Below are 20573 nucleotides of genomic sequence, written 5' to 3'. Positions count from 1 at the left end.
CTTGTATGGTTTTTTTTTTTTCCTGTTAAACACAAAAGAAGATATTTCGAAGAATGCTGAAAGCCAGTAACCATTGACTTCTATAGTAGGAAAAAAAATGCTGCCTGTTTCCAGCATTCAAATTATCTACAGAAAACGGTAAAAAAAACTTGAACATTTTTGGAACTAGTGAAGGGTGAGTAAATGATTACAGAATGAGTTAACTATTCTTTTAATGGTTACCTATTATGCAAAATCACTTTATAGGGTTTAAACACAGTTGTGCAGTAACCGTGTGTAAATATAGCAAGCATATATTGTTTGCAGAAACACTTTGATTGACATTCTCCCTTTGTACTTGTCATCAGAGGGGAAATATGCTGTTTTTATCTCCGCCCTCTTTTAAAAAAAAGGCTGGGTGCAAAATCTCATTTGCATTTAAAGCAACAGTCACCAAAACAGCACAATTTGAATCAAATCCTATAAGGGGCAGTTTCAAAGAGTTATAAAATAATATTTGTGGGGTATTTTGAGCTGAAACTTCACATACGCACTCTAGGGATATAAGAGACTTATTTTATATCTTATAAAAAGGGGCATAATTGGTCCCCTTTAATATGCCCCATTAAAAACATAGAAATATCTTGCGCACCCAGATTTTAAACGGTGGTCTCTGCAGTATGGTCTTTATATTGGTTAATATTGTTTCACATTGTTACGGTTTTTTTTTTTTCTATCTTGTTGAACTCTTGCCTTGCTTTCTCTTTCTCTCTCTAATAGGCAGTGAGCGAAAGTTCGAGCTTACTCCTATAGCTGCGCTCAGTGTCCATCTTCTGGGCAGTGATGGGGTGGAGCTTCACGTCAGTGAGCCAATCAGTGTGAGCGTCCCTCTTCCTGCAAACAGTGGCTTAAAAGAGAACGATCACATTCCGGCATGGAGGTTTGACCCTAAACTGGGTGAGTTTATAATACTCGTTTGTCTTAGACCTGTAGATAGTAAAGCATCAATTAGTCACATGAACCATTACTAATTTATCACAACTGTATGTTTATGCTGTGAATATTTTCATTACATTTGTTGAAGGTGTCTTCTTTGTGAGGAGGGTTTACTTTGTTTGTCCGTGAGGTTGTGATCTCTTTTAAAGCCTCCAGATTTCCAGTCTTCATTGTTTCTGAGGCAAATAATAAATGTTCAAAGCTGAGCTGGAGGGGGGAATAATGTGGGACTGTTTATGAAAATGTTTACCTCCTATGTTGAAGTGTTTCCTGATTTCCAAATATGAGTCACATATCATCAACTATTTTAGTGACCAGATCCTTTAAATGGCAACAACACACATGCAAACATGCAGTTAAAGAACAACATGGTGAAATCACTGAAACATTTTTTTTTTTTTGCTTCTATTGTAAGATTACAGATGAAAGACTTGCCTAGCTGAGTGAAAAGACTTCTTAATAGCATGTTAAAGTTGCATTTTTTGCTGTGATTTTGGGAGATTATACAGATTTTTGTGATGAAAAGGCAGATTGTTCAGTAGGCAAATAGTCATAATCAAATAATACGCAGACAGAATAAATCTGTTCCAAATCAAATCCGAGTCACAAGGTTGAAACACTGGCGTTCATTTCAGAGTTTACAGGATTTTGCTCCGAAATTATTAGAATTTTCACCAGATGCATTTTAACATGTTGCTTTAAAAACAATGCTTTAATGAAGGTCTGTGGAGTTAATATATAAGCTCCAAAAAGGTCTGCTTTGTTGTTTTGTTGTACCTGCTGGCTTGGTTTTAGTTTGAAATGGAGTGATTCTGGAGCTTTAATGCTTTAACTGACCCTAAAGCTTCACTTGTCTAGAGCCCTGTGTCTATTTGAGTTTATATGTAATTTGTCCTGTTGAGATCCGGCAGACAAAGATCTTTACCTCGTAAATCAGGGCTCTGAATATCCCATAATTTCACTGTGGTTAGATAAGGATTGCTATAATTACAATGCAAGGCCAGTATGACCATATCTTCAGCTCAGTCCTCTTTGTCCCTCACTTTTTCTGTCTGACGAAATTCATTCTGCATTCTCAGAGACTGCACATTAAGGTTTTTTTTTCTCGTCTTTTTTCTGTCCTTGTAAGAACAGTTTATGTCACAAGAGGTAATCGTCTGCAATTATGCAATACTAAACTGCTGTGACAGATCTTTTGTGAACCAGTAAATTCCTCCTGTCAGAGATAAATCTATAAAAATCTAAAAAAAAAAAATTATTTAATTTTTTTTGTGATTGCATCTTTAATTTTCACCTTGGCGGATTACTAGTTTAAAAATACATTTAAAAAAAAGAGAAATAATGCAAAAATATTATTTAGATTTAAAAGATTTTTTTGTCAAATTACAGTATATAAGATTTATTTTGTTCTATTTTTTTATTTTATTTTATTTTTTATTTTTTACATTTTACTTTTAACTTTGTAACTTTCAATAAAAACATGTTTTATTTGTTTGATTTAAAATTTAACTGTTTGATTTATTACAAAAAAATTTAAATGTAGCTAATTTTGTTGTTTGTCATTTATTTATTTTTATTTTAGAATAACTCCTTTGAATTATTTCTCTTTCTATTCCTTAAGATGTTAGGTGACCAGACTCTTATATTAATGTATTTAACTGTTTAATAAAACTTTTTGTTTAAATTTACCAAAATATGTCTGCTGTGTTCACTGTGAAATGGATAAAACATTTGTTGATAAAAATATTCACTGTATATGCCTGTGACTTTAAAGCTGTAAAGTGTAAAGCCGAACTCAAAGTCTTCTGGCGGATAGCTTGACCACTGGTGTAATTTATGATGCATTCAACAAACCCAGAGGCTGTGCCGCAGAAGCCTGAGACTCAGAGCAGCTTCACACTAACACAGTCCCGCAGCAGACTGGAGGAGTCAGGAAGACATGCATTAAAGCATCACAATAGGATCTTCAGTGAGTTCTTCCACTCTGTAAGCTCTGATATTTTGTCCACTCAGCCAGCCAATTAGCTTGAAGTTCTTTTCAAATGACTACTGATAGCCAGTAAATGACTGAATGACTATTGTGTCTAAATTCTTTTAAATCATCTAGGATAAATGCAATCTGTTTAAAAGCTAAAAGTGAATTTCAGCAACACCAACATGTTTGCGAAGTGAATATTGATTTTGAAATTGGCAAAAGATTACAATTATTTGTCAATGTTATTAAAGCAATTGGTGTTAATAAATGTTATCTTTGAGTGTAAAGCTTGAAGTATACTTCAGCTATTAAGTGTATGCTAGTATGGAAAGTGGACCGGGCTGAATGTCCTTAAAACGGAATGCATGAAATTTGATGAGGTGCTAATTTTTGGCAGTCAGTGTGACATATAATAGTATACATTAACAGATATCTTTCAAATTCATAAATAAATCTGACGTCTATGAAATATATGGAGGGGGAAAAACTTTTGAAGACTGCAAAAAAATAGACCGCACCCTCATTGGCAAGTGAAAATGGGTGTTAAACAATATCTGCAATTCTAGTTAAGTTGTGTAACACGAGAATGTTCAATCATTATTAGGGATGGGACAGTTCACAAAATTGTCAGTTTGTGTTGTATCATAGTTTGGTGGTCATGATTTTCTAATTGATTCGGTTTACAATGTAAAAAAACAAAACTATTGTAGCACTTAAATACTATTTAGAAATATCATACATCAGCATAAAGTACATAGCCTTATTCTACCATTTACAGTATTTAAAAAAAATGTTATTCTAAGGCCATTCTAATTTCAGTCTTATACAGATTGAACCTATACATTTTAATTTAGTCTTGTGTTGTTGATTAATGGTAATGATAACATTTTCTCATGTAATTTCACAAATTCTTTTGCAAAGAAGAAAAATTGTATTTTTAATTTAGACTCAGACTTAGCTGACTCTTAAATATGCAAATTCTTATGTTACATGCGTTCCACCAATATGAAATTTAAAAAAGCATTTGTGAGCTGACAGCGAAAGGGCACAAGCTTAAGTATTGAGTTGCTGCCACGTCTTGCACTCGAACCTTTAAACTGATAGAACCTGAAGCATGTGAATTGAAAGAACGAAGTTAAACTGTGATGGGACAGAATAGACTGCGGTGAGCCGTAATCACACCAACAAACTGCTTTAAACGTCTTAAAAGAGAGAGAGAGAGAGAGAGAGAGAGACCATGAAAGACAAAGAAAGTGAAAGAGTGATACAGACAGCAGCTATCCATAATGTGAGATCACATATTTTAGTCAGATACCAAAACAACCCACACACGCTTCCCTGTCAAATGATTTTTTTTAAAGCAAAAAAAAACTGTGAACCATTTGGTACGTTCGTGTAGGCCTACTGTGGGCATGAGCTGGTATAGATTCTGACGGTATGATAACCTTGGATAAAAATATCACGGTATCGTTGTATTGTGATAACTACGCTAAAATAAGTTCTCTTTAAATGTCTGGGTAAAAAACTAAAACTTTTTCCCCCTTTTGAACACTAGATATTTTATTTTGTGAAACATTTAAAATATTTTGGAGCAGTAAACACATCAGGCTAAATAACTCGAATGAATCTCTGACTTCTGCTGTCTTCATTTGTTTCAAAAACACACATTTCTTTATAATTTAAAACAGCATCTTTGTATATTTCTGCTGGAGATACTGTTGTCCAAAAAAATTAAATAAAGAAACTTACACATACCTTAGAACAGTATTACAGAAAATTTTTCAGTTTTAAAACCTTGACTTTTCCAAACTATGATATACCTTTTAAAACGGTTATCATCCCATGCCTAGCCTACCGATGCATGACCAGACAAATGAATGGTTAGTTTTTTCCCTTCCCAATACTCATTATCAAATAGAGTGTACTTTAAAAGGCTGTGATTTTAAAAATATGAAGCATTTTGTTGTCTTTACATGAAAGCAATGGTTAGATGTAAAAATAGTGGAAATAAGTTTGCAATACAAGAATATAATGTATATGTATAAGCAGTTTTTTTTGGTTTCTAAGTTCAGGCCATGTCTGGACTGCTCTGTTATCACTGTTGTCTCCTAGCAGCCACTCATAAACAGAGCTGAGAACAGGGGCAACACTAACTCCATTTCCTCTCTTATGGCACAGTGATGTAGGCGGCTTTGTTGTCTGTAGTGCACTGGGACACCAGCTAGACTGAAGAGCACATCATACCCCATATTAATACTGTTTCTTTCTGCGTTTCCTAATAGAAGCATTGCAATGAATAAAAAAAGGATCTTCCAGGATCTGTAGTAAAGTAAACAATCACCTGATTTCATTTCACCTGATTTTCATATTTAATAATAATAATAATAATAATAAATAAGCATAAGAACATCAGAATATTAGAATGATTTCTAAAAGAATACATGACTCTGATGACTGACCTAATGGCAATCGATAATCAAATGTAATAATATTACAGTTTTGCTGCATTTGTCATCAAATAAATGCACAGTATTGGTGAAAAGCATACAAATTGTGTGTATGTAGTAGTTGTATTTGTATAAAACCATATTGATCTTTATGATCTGCTGTTCTGGGTTGAACGTTCTGTGGTTAACTCAATCCAGTGTATCAAAACTGTGTCAAAGCAGTTGCATTAGTGTAAATGCATTGTGAAATGCCAACTGGCAAAGACACCTTATGTAATGCTGAGCACAAAGCACTTCACACAGGGCTTTCTTTGCATGGCAGATTGATTAATTGCAGAGCTCCGCATGTGACTCTATTGTGAGAGTGTGAGATGTTGTCCAGCAATATTCCTGCGTCACGTGTTCATGAAGCTAATTGTGTAAACAATGCTGAATCATTCTCCAGCCTCTTTCCTCTGCTCTGTTTGTGTGCATCAGCATTTTGCTCAGTGCGCTGCTGTGTTTATTTGACTGCTGTAGTCTTCAGTGCTGTGTGTGTCTGTGTGCGTCTGTGTGCTGGTCTGGCACTGATCAATTAAATCAATCAATATAAACTGAATAAGATCAATGTGAACTGTGGTGCACAAGGAGAATAAAAAACAAACAAATGTTTTAAACTTTAAACCACAAATTATCATACCTGTCATACCCCCCCCACCGTTTTTATGATTGCATTGGAGGGGCAATGGATGTACTGGATAGGAAGGGAATCCCACCCTTTTTATATTTATTTCAAAGTGTTTCATGCCTAAATAAAATGAAAGCACAGAACAGGTTCACATTTAAGAGCAAGGGGCGTTCACTGGTGGTTCGGCGGTATTAGTTGTGTATAGGGAGAATCCCAGGAAAAAACAGGAGGGTTGACTTGTATGCAAATGATGAATTACCAGTGAGATATGTTGATGTTCTGCTTTATCTAAATGACTTTCTTCATTTTCCCATTATTCATACACTATTACTCCCTTCTTACAACACGCACTGCCATCAAGTGGCCCTTAAAGGGACTGTTCACCCAAAAATTAAAATGTACTCACCCTGAAGAAGAGGTTTCAAAAAGTTGTCTCTTAATTTATATTTTTCTATTCAACCTAGAATCAGATGTTTGAAGAATATTGCAAGCTGTAATCATTTGCAAATATAGAAGAAATGCTATGAAAGTCAGATTGGCTATTGGTTTAATATTTTTTCACAATATCTTTATTCATTCATTTTCTTTTTGGCCCTTTAAGTCCCTTTATTAATCTGGATGCCCCTCCAGCCGCAACCCATCACTGGGGAACATACACTCTTTCTCACACACACACACACACACACACACACACACACACACACACACACCACGGACAATTTAGCTTACCCAATTCACCTGTACCGCATGTTTTTATACTTGTGGGGGAAACCGGAGCACCCGGAGGAAACCCACACGAACGTGGGGAGAGCATGTAAATTCCACACAGAAATGCCAACTGACCCAGCCAAGGCTCGAACCAGCAACCTTCTTGCTGTGAGGCGACAGCACTACCTACTGCACCACCGCATTGCCCTCACAATATCTTGTTTGGTGTTAAAAAGAAAAAAGGAAACTTTGGTAGGTAGAACGAGTGGAATTTACATTGTAATTCCTTTAAACATATAACCCCCTCATCTAATTTAAACCTATTCACATTTTAACTTTGTAAGTTCAAGAACATTCTTTTCATAGACTTGCAGCATTTGAATCGTAAGTTCTGTTTGAATGACTTATCTTAATTCTCTTTTATCTTAACTGTTTATCTAAATCAGGGGTGCCCAACGTTTTTCTATGAAGGGCCAAAAATAAAACTTGACTGAGGGTTGCAGGCCGAAAGTAAATTTTGCATTGTGTACCAAAAGGAAATTTTATTAAAGTTGCCACAGGGTCCCCTTATTCGTTTAAAAATGTTTTTAAAAATGTATTCTAGGCATCACGGTGGTGCAGTGTGTAGCACGATCACCTCACAGCAAGAAGGTCACTGGTTCGAGCCCCAGCTGGATCAGTTGGCATTTTTGTGTGGAGTTTGTATGTTCTCCCCATGTTCGCATGGGTTTCCTCCAGGTACTCCAGTTTCCCCCAAAGTCCAAAGACATGCGGTATAGGTGAAGTGAATAAGCGAAATTGGCCGTAGTGTATGTGTGTGAATGCAAGAGTGTAGGGGTGTTTCCCAGTGTTGGGTTGCCGCTGTAAGGGCATCTGCTGTGTAAAACAGATGCTGGATAAGTTGGCGGTTCATTCTGCTGTGGCGACCACAGATTAATAAAGGGAGTAAGCTGCAAACAAAATGACGAAAGAATATATTCTAGCAACTCGCTAGTCTTCTGTTTTCACGCCTCAGCTGTGTATTTGGAAAAAAACAGCATAGTGTTTTGTTTTGTAATGACGTCAGATATTGTACTTTTTTTTTTTTTTTTTTTTTTTTTTTTTTTTTTTTTTTTTTTTTTTTAAACTGCAACAGACTGTTTGCAAACTAGACATACTGCCTTGCAATTGATTTCGCTAAATAAAAAAAGTAATCTTGCCAGTTTTTCTTGATCTTTCCCTTGTCTGTGTGGCATGGATTTCTCCATCTTGTCTGTTAATATGTTCACTTTGGCTGACGTTGATTGTCGCATGTACGTTAAAACAAAATCAATTTAATTTACTATTTATTTTAAAAGTTCAATTATGTTTTTTTAAATAAGTTTAACAGTAAAACAACAACAAATAAATGTTATATTAAATATATTAAAAACTCTGTCAAAGCCATTCCAGTTCACCCAACTCCCCTCCTCTCAGATGATGTTGCGGGCAAAATCAAAGGTTACCTTGGGCCAGTTTTGGATCTAAACTGATCTTAATTTATCATAATTCAAAAAGCCACTTATTTAGATGCATATTTTTATTTCTTATTGATACAGTTAAAGCATAGACACCATAATGTAACGTGTAATTCAGATGCAAAAACCAAGTGCCATTTGAAAATTTCCTCTAAAATTAGCATGTTTCTCCTATGTTTATTTTCTGTTATTTTACGTTAAAAACAATAAAAAATAACACATTCTTTATCATAAAAGTGAAGTTACTGAGCCTGCACACTGGAGTCAGAGAAAAAAATATATTTTAGAAGACCATTTCAGATGGCACTTAGAGGATTTTGCATCTGACTTTTCTTATGTAATTTTATTTTATTTATTTTTTTATCTCCTTTTTTGTATTTTTTTTAAATGCCTTTTCTATCCTCTTGTGTTAATATTTGTGTATGAGCTCCTGTAAACCATAAAAAAGAAATTCCTTGTGGTTTTGCGCTTACTTAGTGAATAAAGCCTATTTTGATTCTGATTAATTAGGAATGCATGACAATGGAGGCGCTTGTAGTTTGTATGGTTGGATTTAATCCCTGTCTGGTCCCATACACAGTTGGGAAAGCATCTAGACACAATAATCCAGTAGAAAGTCAATTGAATGTATTGTAAGTGATCAACAGAGAAATCTGATAGAATGGCAGTACAGTATTTTGAGTGATTTCTGTACTGTCTGTTCTCAGTGCTGGACTCAAATCAGCGCTGACCACAGACTTCAAGACAGAGGTTTATATTTCTTTTGTGATCGATTACAGGATTGTGTTGTTTTATTGTAGTAGTGATATTGCTGAGTAGCCATAATGTAAACCTAATAAACAGACTAACTTACTGTTACTGTGTACATGTAAATATCACAGTGTAATTTAAATGATTTTTATTTCTTTTTACATTTTGACAGTTTGGTTTGAACAAAAAATATATTCAGTGCTGTATAAATATACTTACAATGTATTTAACAGGGTATCCGCAGGGTCTTAAAATGCCTAAAAAGCTCAATTTTAGGCCTTGAAAAGTCTTAAATCTACTGATATGTTGTGTTGTAGCTCTTAAATCTTTTTTAACAGCTCTTAATTTTCCTTTATGTATAGCTATCCAATCTGGCTATTAACACCCGCACAATCACCAACAACCCATCTCAATAAAACGTTTAACTTTTATATTTAAAAATAGCATTTAATTACTTTCCTTACAGTAACATTTGCTTAATTCTCCATTTATATACTGCTGAGGATACTGACATGATCTATATATTTTTTATATTAAATTATTATTATTATTATTATTGTTGTAGTCTGAAGTAATTGACAGCTATGTTTTGTTTTATTCTTGGTAAGGGTTATAGGGTTTGGAATGGGTATATTTGAAAATTAATTAAAAAAAAAATACCCAAACAAAATTATTAAATGTATTGATGGTGCAATTGAAAATCTATTCGAACTGGGATATTTTTAAAAAAGTCTTAGCATTTAGCCCTGTATAAGTCTAAAATTTCCTTCATAATGGTCTTAAAAATGTCTTGGTCTTAAATTTAACTTGGTGAAACCTGCAGAAACCCTGATTTAAATTCATGTAACATTTATGAACTTTGCACTTTTGACCAATGAAATGCATCATTGATTTAATAACTTTTTTTTTAGTTGGCTATTTTATTATTTATTTTTTAATGATGATTTTGAATGGTAATTTGTCAGTTGCAAGACTATATGGGGCAGCATAGCTGTTATGCACTAATAATCTGAAATCTTTCAACAACATAATAGAATCATTTAAGGATTATGTGACACTGTAGATTTGAGTAATTATGAAGATTCAGCATTGCCATCAGAGGAATAATTTACATTGAAGAAATATTCATACCTATAATTCGTCACCTTAGAATTATAAGGACATTTTTGTCAAAATTGAGTTATTGACATACAGTATTCTTATTAAATGACAACTTATTTACATTATGGGAAGTTTTTATAAGTTGTTTACATTTGAAGACTTTTTATTTAAAAAGCAAATGTTACACACATACTGTTTGCTATATGGAGTTCAAAAACTTTGATGCTCAATATCTCAAAATCATTCAGAACGCAGATAGAACCTTATAATTCCAAGGTAATGAATTATTTTGATTTTAAATGATTTGTCACAATATCACTGCTTTTTAAATCATTATTAATAAAGAAATGCAGCCTCCAAACTTTGACCAGTAGTGTGTATTAAATACAAATACGTCTGTATTTGTGTGTCTGTCCAGGTGCCTGGCTGAAGAGCAGTCTGGGATATGTCCAGAGAGAGGGGAAGCAGTTGACTCTTACGTACATTGCCCCTCAGCTTGGCTATTGGGTCGCAGCCATGTCTCCTATCAACACGGGTAACAATCGTCATCCATTTCTGGGCCTTTTTTATTTGAAATATTGTTTGGATGGTTGTCTATTCTTTGATTCTTTTATATAGCCATTAACGGAGAGAGGAGCCCAGCAGGCAGACATTACAATTGCTTTGTTGCAGACCGAGTTATTGACTTGTAGAGTTGTTTGCACATTCACTGTGCTATTCATATCTGCCAGCTAAAAGAATCATGTCATTATGTCAGGGGTCCTGGCTTTCAGCTTGAAAACGATGCTTCTAGGACATCTCCACTATTGAGAAGTGTTATTGATGGATACTCTAAAGGGGAGGTCAGGAGGACATGGAAAATGTGAATGGGATGGATGGATTCATCTATGCTGAAAACCAAGTGTGCATGTTCTGTTGTAGGTCCGGTGGTAGCAAAGGACATTAGCACTTACCACACAGTCTTCCTGCTGGTCATACTGGGAGGAATGGCCCTCATACTGCTCTTCCTGCTCTGCCTGCTGCTTTACTATTGCAGGTGAGTCTTATTTTGTGGAAGAACAAAGCCTAATAAAAATATCTAGGAAAATCTGAAAAGCTTTTGCACTGGGTAGATATTGGAACTTCATTATACATATAACTAATCACCAGGTTTATTCACTGAGAACTAGTTTTCCCCTGTGCTTTGCAAGGTTATCCTTCTAGGGCTTGAGTGTCCACATACGTGGACAGCACATTTTAGCTCTTAAGTGGCTATTAAAAATACTTTGAATGTTTTATATTTTGTTACAGATATACAGTGTCATCCTGCAACTGTTTTGCAGCATATGAATGTCCCAAACACTATTTAAACTGTCCAAAATGGGGGAAAAAATGTTTTTACTCTGATAGTCAAAGCAAGTAAAAAAAAAATGTCTATGTTCAATATGTATAAAAAAAAGTGCAGGAAAAAGTGTTTTATGTAAATTCAGACCTTGAGTCCACTTATATGGACATCATTTTTCTGTAAAAGTACATCGTATCAAAAGATGATACTTCTAAGTAGGTTCTAATAAGCCCAAATAGCAAAGGGAAATAAAAAATGCATATAAAAAAACACCATGGCCTTAAGAGGTTAAAAAAGTTTTAGATTTTACATTAGTTTTAGTTTTTATTTCGTTTTTTAGTTTCTATATTTGAAATATATTAAAATTGCTTGGTTTTAGTTTAAATTCAAAATTATGAGAATAAATATTATATTATAAAACTCAGAGGACGCATGACCTCTATCATCTACCCATCCTCAAATTCAAATATAACAGCCCACACAATAGCAGCCCTGTACTAAGTACAGTACAATATGTGTGCAAGGCTGCTTTTGAGGTTAGATACACAATAGTGATGTTAAGTTTGGACTTTGTGACAATCCTCCCATGTTTGGACCATATGCAGTCAGTAGTCATAATTTCAGTCATATATACATCAAAATGATCACCAAGTTTTGCAACACAACTGAAGCATGATTCACTTATTAAAAGTCCATTACGACTTTCTGTTATGAAATAAACTTGCGTTTCACCAGATCCTCCCATTTTAAGCCCTCGTTTTACCTGCGCTGCAGTTGTTCCAAGTTTGTTTCAGTCACTGTCATGTACTGTTTGTGTTTGGTTCACTGAATCACACATGCGCAGTATTATCGGTTCACCGCTTTTTAAATCTGATCTCAGTGTACTGTTCTATTAACTGAACCACTCGGGAAATTGGTTTATTTCGTGTCAGAGGGGGGTATTAAGCATATTATAAAGTAAATTGTGCATAAGTGCTTACTGGAGACGCGAATCGTTTCAAATGATTCAGTTCGATTCAGTCCGATTCCCTTAGAAGTTCAGGTTAAAAAGAACGATTCGTTCGCTATGTGGATCACTAATACAGAAATAAAACCCATTATTGGGCACAAATGTGTTAAATTAATACTTTTAAGGTTGTATTTAGTGCTGTCACCGTGCTGCTGTCATGTCCACTCGTTTTTGTCATGGGAGCAATAGCGAGGATGACCGGAGAAGGACTAGGTTGATATGGCCAATGGCATCAGCATTACAGACTGTTGAGAGAGTAAAGTGCCGTACAGGTCAAACACCTTGCAGCGCAAAGCAAATAGATTTACTTCTAAAAGGAGTACAGTAGGCTTATTTATTAAACACACGTAAAAAAGATGAAAATGAAGGACGTTTTTGCTATAATTTTAGTTGGTTTCAGTTTTTAAAATCTCGTTTCTATTTTTACTGTAATTAACTAAAGTGTTTTTGGTTTTTTTTGTTTGTTTTTGTTAACTTTAATGCCTAGTTGCACTGACAGTAGAAACTATCCTGGTTGTCTTAAGAGATCAAGTGTGTAAAGAGTGGACGGGGCGTCCACGGGCTCTTAAAAAATATTAAAAGTTGATCAATGAAAAAAATTAAGGCTCCTAAAAAGTATTAGTCTTAATCGCATTATTACGAGGTCTTAAATTTTGTTCAAGCGTCCTCCAAAGTTGTTTGACTACAAAGCATAAATATATTTATTTTTCTCCTAATATTAACAATGGTGTGCTTGATCCACGTGATTGGTTCGGACTGGGACGCGTCCGGCCAAAGCTCTTCCATCCGGGTGATGTCACATAATTTGCGACAAATGCAGGAAAGTGATGTGAAGCTCTCCATATGTAGTGAAACCATAGTGCGAAACAGACGGCAAATGGGAATATTTAAGTTTGCGTACTCCTGGTTGGAGAAAGACAAGTTTAAACGGTTTGGCTGCAGCCTGTTGCTGAAAACAACCACATAATTTATTTTTTCAAGCTTGGTCTCTTCCAAGCTTATCCGAGTTCTGTTGTATGGTTGTGCTCCATAGATTTATTTAACTACAACTGTGTATTAAGTTAAAGGTTTGTTACCGTAGAACTTGAAGTGGCAATGAGGTGTTAAAATATTCTTAGAAGGTCTTTAAAAATGTCTTTAAAAAAAGTATTGAAATTAACTTTAGGATCCCTGCATATACCCTGGTAGAGGATGCCATGATCGTTTTCATTGAGAGTTTTATGGAATGTAGACATAAGATTGAAAGACCAAATGGAGGGCTGACCCTTTAGAGTGCTTCAAATTGTAGTGCTACATATCAATGAAACTAAGAAAGAACACAACACATTAGACAAAGGCAGCAGGTAAATTCTGTTAATATAAGTATTCTGTATGTGTTTGTTTAGTAGCACTTTTGAAATGCTTAACCGGTGTTTCATATTGCATTCGATCCCCCAGTTAATCTACACTATCACTGGTACTGTAGGTCTCATTGTGCTTGGTTAAACTCTACCCATAAAAAAGTTCCTTGTTTAATTCAGTAGTCAATTTGATCATGCTTCTGTGTTTCAGGAGAAAGTGTACCCGTTTGCGGCCTGCCCATCGGAAGTTCACATTATCCTCAGCTTTGGATGGCTCTAAACGAGACCAGGCTACTTCCATGTCCCATCTTAACCTCATCAATGAGACTCACCTTGACCAGAACGGGGCAGAGCCGGACATGCACACACCTATGCTTAAACCCACTCCCTACGACTCCTCCACCAATGAGCTTGCAACTTCGCGTGGCGAGCTTCATAGCCGAGGATCCAACCACTACAAACACTCAGTGGAAATATTTCCTCTCAAATCGGCTTGCTCAAACAATCCCTCTGAAGGTTATGATTCCCCTGCAGGACGAGGGGAATACCGACGGAGCTATACGTCCATTACAACTTCATCCGTCCATCCCCTCCACATGTCTGTCTCCTCCTCTTCGCCTCATACGTTACATCACACCACCTCTGCAGGACGTCTCTCTTCGGAGAGTAAATCAAGCTTGCGTGATCAACGTCTCTCTCCTGTTTCGGCCACAAGTCCTGCCGGATCTCCAGAACGGGAGCAAGGAATTGAGCGACGAACAACTGATTACTTGTTGTCCCGCTCTGTAGACCATCTAGAGCGTCCTGCTCCACTTCCCCGACCTGGAGCCCTGCTCTGCTGTACCTCCGAACTTGTAGTGAATAAAGGGGAAGAAACCTACCGCAAGGCTCGCCCCACCCTTGTCATCCCAGCTCACTACATGAGACTACCAGGGACGCACCCTCTGTCCGGACAGGCACTGCTGCTGCAGTCGGATGAACAGAGCGAATTGGAAACCATTCAGGCAGAGCTTAGTGCATGCCACCAGCCCCAGGGTCAGATCCTGCACTCATGGGCCAAGGTAGAGCAGGAAGGAGGGACACAAAGGATCGGGGATGACCGAGGCGGAGGAGTTGATGAGTGGACACTGCAGACAGCAGCTCTTCCTGCCGATCTCTCCATCCCCAATTCTCTCAGTCAGGCAGGACTGGATGTGGTGCAGATGAACGGAGAAGATCAGCTTCTGGCTGAAAAGACTTTAATGGAGCTCAGAGGTGGAAAACCGCTACCACACCCCAGAGCTTGGTTCGTTTCTCTGGACGGACGCTCCAACGCACACATCCGCCATTCCTACATTGACTTGCAAAGGGCAGGATGCAACAGCAGTTGTGTCGGAAGCAACGATGCCAGTCTGGACTCTGGTGTTGATATGAGCGACGTCACACCAGGGCGGCGTATTCGTGATAAAGTTGTTGTTAAAACTGAACCTGAGGCTCCACCTGCAGTACCTGTGGTTGGATATACGCCGGTATTGTTTGTAGAGGATTCAAATGCTGATGAGGAGAACAGCGGTAGCCCCACACCAGTCTGCAGCCCTGAAGAAAGTGCTGTAAAGGGTTTACTGCAGGAGAAAGAGAGCGAGGAGGATGACGAAGGGACTTTGTCACCTCCGACACCTCCACCTGAGATTCCTTCACCACCTCCTCTACCTGAGCCTGCGGTGGAAACTTCAGAGGATACAGGGATAGATGGCGAGGTTTTTAGGACTGAGGAGAATCAAATACACATGAACAGCAGCCGGCCAGACAAACTGGTCGTCCCTGATGACGGAGGTGAAGACGAGAACAAGAAGAGTCCATGGCAGAAACGAGAGGAGCGACCACTACTGGCCTTTAACCTAAAATGATACGCCTTTCAATGGGATGGTACACCCCAAATTCTGTTATCCTTTACTCATTCTCATGTCGCTACAAACCTATTTGACTTGCACAGACAAAAGTGTGTCTTTTTACCTATTAAAGCAATCTTCTAAATATTGTACTTTACCCTGCAGAACTTCATCTGGGTTTACAACCTTATGAAGCAGATTAAAGGATGACAGAAGCTTTGTTTTGGGATGAACTATCCCTTAAAGTGCTTCCCCTGTGGTCCTTAGCTGGACTGTTGAATGGAGTTGCCTTATGAGCGCAGGTCTGTGCGTGGCTGTTTGCCTGTGGCAATGAAAGCCAAGAAAGCCATAGCACAAATAGATATTGGAACAGGTCTGCCTCAAGACTGAGCAAGGAAGAACAATCTGATGTTTCCAAGCAAAATGGACGCCTAATGCAACAGTCTAATGCACAACGGCTATGGCTTTCCAGACATACACTTTGAGCAAAAAAAATTGCAAGCCATTGTATTGAAGGTGAAATGTTGTTTATGCTTTATATGAGATGCTGCTGTTTTTGAGCAATATGACATCTAGTGGCCACATGTGTACACTGCAACTACACCACTAAGTGTTTCCCAGCACTTATTTTTATGGGATGACCGGTGGAACGTCTTCCACACCTTAATAGAATTAAAGACACATAAAACCACTATAATGGGATCTACAATCTAAATCACACCCGTTTTAAGTTTTATTAGTTTCATGAATTAAGTACAATACAGCTGAAGCTTTGTAAAGCCAAATAAGTTTACATAATGCATCATTTGTTCTCGTTTTGGCTGCGTTGAGCACAGATTTTCATGTGCTTTTCTTTTGAGAGTAGGATTTTTACCAACACTATGCATTACTTTAAACTGAAGGATCATTGTAGCTTTAGTTTTGCCTTTTTTATTTTAACCACTGTATTTTAATTTCATTGTATGTTGTTATTTTATTGCTTTTGACTTGCCTTATTGTGCGAAGTGGACGGCATGTTCAGACGAGAGTTGGATAGAAACACACATGCATAAAAAGCCACCAGCTTTCCTTTTCCCAAACTCTCATTTTTGTCTTAAGTGCCTTTCTAGTGATCATTTATATAGCAAGTAGATTTCCTTTTCCCCTCTATCATTATCAGTTCATGTGATATTTTTCTCAGTATGTTGACATGGCATTACACTTTGTTGATCTCATTTTATGCGTGTGAGTGGTTTAATGTTGGTTCTGGAAATACAGTGAGGTCCAACGGTCAAATCTGGGATGTAATTAGAAATTTGCCATGTACAAATTAATATGAGTCGCTGACGATGTTGAGAGGATTGAAAAAACGAGTAGTTAATGTAAAATGATAAATATTTATGATTCAATTTTAGATCAGATATTAGGAACTCAAGTTTGTTTATGCAGTTGAGTGCTGCTGTCATGCTAAATGCCTTTTTTCAGTAAGCTATTCAAATATTCTTTTGACAGGAATACAAATATATATATTACATGATTATTGTTTTTATTATTATTTTTTAAATATTTTTATATACAATTTTCACTAATAATCTCAGAGTTTTGTACCCCACTGTACGTTCAGTGCAGTTTATGATTTCATATTTGGCTTGTATGTACATATTCATTCACCCAGTTGTTTATGCCTGTGTGTTTCTCTGTGTGTCCGCTGTGTATGCACTATGCAGTGTGAGTTTGTACTGATGAAGGAATGAAAGCGATGTATCATGTTTTGAAAGCTGTTGAAGGTCTGGCTTGTTGCCTGGGTAACCACTTGGCTCTTCAGCAAATTACTTTGAATGTCTGTACTTCTGGTTGCTTGTATTATAAATCAGGCATATTATTCCAATAAAGCCAAAAACCTCATCAACAGTAGTTGAACATCATTTTCACGATTTCTAATTACAATCAAGTCAAGAGTGTGAAATGCATGCGCCAAATAATGTTGAAGTGTATTAATAAAAATTACTTGACTTAACACTTTAAATAAAAAGTGTTGATGAATGACTGAACGTGTTTCAGGTAAGGGTGTTTATAACCAAGCTCAACAAATACTAATTGATAAATAATATGTTATAGATTTGAGATCATGAATCAAGGATTTTTGAACAGTTTGGTGAGGTTTTACAATAATGTCAGAAGAGTTACAAACTTAACAGTCCAGAAAAAGCTTGTTGGCACAGATACAGGATTAGTTTCTGAGTTTGTTATTTATTTCAGGGTTATAATTTTAATTCAGCACTTCCTTAAACACACCATAGATTGTCTGTATGGTTTATGCTGTTTTTTTTTTTTATGGCAGTGGTTAGCACTGTCTCCTCACAGCTGGTCGCCGGTTCGAGCCCCAGCTGGGTCAGTTGGTGTCTCTGTGTGGAGTTTGTATGTGCTGCTCTGTGTTCCTGTGGGTTTCCTCAAGGTGTATGTGTGTGAATGCAAGAGTGTATGGGTGGTTTCCAGTGCTGGGTTGCAGCTGGAATGGCATCCTCTGCATAAAACGTATGCTGGACAAGTTGGCGGCCCCTGATAAATAAAGGGACTAAGCTTAAGGAAAATTAATGAATGAACTTAACCAATAGATTAGAGATGCCCAAAGTTGGCCCACGCTAACCTTTGATTTGGCCCGCCATCCCATCTGAGAAAAGAGGGAGGATGATGGGGACTGTCTTTTCAAATAAAATGTAATCTTTTGTTTGTTTTTTATTGTTAAAAGCTAATTGAAATGAAGTGTTTTAGAAGTCAGATTTAGTTTTAGTTTTGATGTACCAAAAACATTCCCTAAAGATTTAGAATGAAGAAATATGAGAACAATACTTATTTTTTTAATACAAATTTATTATGTCATTAGAAAAAAAAATAGGAAGCTGTTAGGTTTAAGTAAAAAAACTGACATACTGTCATTTAAATATAATTAATTACAATGACAAACTGGCCAGCACATTCAATTTTATTCAGTCACACTGAAGCAACAGCCAGCAGAGAATTACGCTTGGTGTTAAAGCCTACTTTGATGGGTTATTTTCACAATTTATATAGTAATCATAGCTGTCAAAATGGGACATATGCGCTCATGTAAGGCACATATGGTTCATCCGGAAACTATTCATAGCGCTTCACTTTTTACAGCCTTATTCCAAAATTAATTAAATTCATTTATTTCCTCAAAATCCTACACACAATACCTCATAATGACAATGTGAAAAAAAGATTTTTTGGAAATTGTTGCAAATTTGTTAAAAATAAAAAACCTGAAAAATCACATGTACATCAGTATTCATATCCATTGCCGTGAAGCTCTAAATTGAACTCAGGTACATTCAGTTTCCACTGATCATTCTTGAGATATTTCAGCAGCTTAATTGGAGTTCACCTGTTGTCATTTCAGTTGATTGGACATGATTTGAAAAGGCATACACCTCTCTATATAAGGTCTCAGGGTTGACAGTGCATGTCAAAGCACAAACCAAGCATGAAGACAAAGGAATTGTCTGGAGACCTCCGAAACAGGATTGTCTTGAGGCACAAGGCTGGGCAAGGTTACAGAAAAATTTCTGCAGCTCTGAAAGTTCCAATGAGCACAGTGGCCTCCATCATGGAAAATGTTTGGAACCACAAGGACTCTTCCTAGAGCTGGCTGGCCATCTAAGCTGAGTGATTGAGGGAGAAGGGCCTTAGTCAGGGAGGTTATCAATAACCCGATGGTCACTCTGTCTGAGCTCCAGCGTCCTTCTGTGGAGAGAGGAGAACCTTACATAAGTACAACCATCTGTGCAGCAATCCACCAATCAGACCTGTATGGTAGAGTGGCCAGACGGAAGCCACTCCCCACCTGGAATTTGCCAAAAGGCATCTCAAGGACTCTCAGACCTTAAGAAACAAAATTCTCTGGTCTGATGAGACTAAAATTAAACTCTTTGGATGAAAATGACAGACGTCGCTCATCACCAGGCTAATACCATCCCTACAGTGAAGCATGGTGGTGGCAGCATCATGCTGTGGGGATGTTTTTCAGCAGCAGGAACTGTAAGACTAGTCAGGATAGAGGAAAAGCGGAATGCAGCAATGTACAGAGACATCCTGAATGAAAACCTGCTTCAGAGTGCTCTTGACCTCAGACTGGGCGACGGTTCATCTTCCAGCAGGACAATGACCTAAAGCACACTGCCAAAATATCAATAGAGTGGCTTCAGAACAACTCGGTGAATGTTCTTGAGTGGCCCAGCCAGATCCCAGACCTGAATCCTATTGAACATCTCTGGAGAGATCTGAAAATGGCTTTACACCGTCATTTCCCATCTAACCTGATAGAGCTTGAGAGGTACTGCAAAGAGGAATGGGGAAAAATTCCCAGACAGGTGTGCCAACCTTGTGGCATCACATACAAAAAGACTTGAGGCTGTAATTGCTGCCAAAGGTGTATCAACAAAGTATTGAGCAAAGCCTGTGAATACTTATGTACATGTGATTATTTGCAATATATAAATTTGCAACAATTTAAAAAAAATCTTTTTTTTCTCATTGTCATTATGGGGTATTGTGTGTAGAATTTTGAGGAAATAAATTAATTTAATCCATTTTGAAATAAGGCTGTAACATAAAAATTTTTTAGAAAAAGTGAAGTGCTATGAATACTTTCCGGATGCATTGTACATTACTGGACCTTTGTCAGTGAGGTGTGGGTCTTGCGATTTGTCCCTGCCTGTTCAGATTAAAAATTGGCAGATTCAAATTGGGAAATAAAGCAACAACAACAACAAAAAAGGTAAATAATTTGACGATTACCAGTCTGATGCAATACACCATATACACATACTGACATACATGTTTTAAAAAGAAAAAAAAATAGAATGGAAAATAGAAATTGTTAGTGTAAGATATTTTTGTATAAATATATACAA

The 20573-nt window shown here is 36.8% G+C and overlaps 1 protein-coding gene across 1 annotated transcript in view; it reads left to right on the top strand.

Annotated features, from left to right (window-relative positions):
* Positions 1-16092, top strand: part of fam171a1 (family with sequence similarity 171 member A1) — a 50341-nt gene extending 34249 nt beyond the window's left edge. Inside the window, exons 5-8 of the mRNA XM_056474983.1 lie at positions 760-936; positions 10538-10654; positions 11041-11155; positions 14004-16092. Of these exons, the coding sequence (XP_056330958.1) occupies positions 760-936; positions 10538-10654; positions 11041-11155; positions 14004-15678 (2084 nt within the window). The 3' untranslated portion in view covers positions 15679-16092. The remainder of the gene's footprint in view (positions 1-759; positions 937-10537; positions 10655-11040; positions 11156-14003) is intronic.
* The last annotated feature ends 4481 nt before the right edge of the window (positions 16093-20573 follow it).

This window comes from Danio aesculapii, chromosome 16 (genome assembly GCF_903798145.1).
Source record: "Danio aesculapii chromosome 16, fDanAes4.1, whole genome shotgun sequence".
Taxonomy (NCBI): Eukaryota; Metazoa; Chordata; class Actinopteri; order Cypriniformes; family Danionidae; genus Danio; species Danio aesculapii.
Note: the sequence above shows the minus strand (reverse complement) of the source record. Positions and strands in the feature narration are given on the sequence as shown.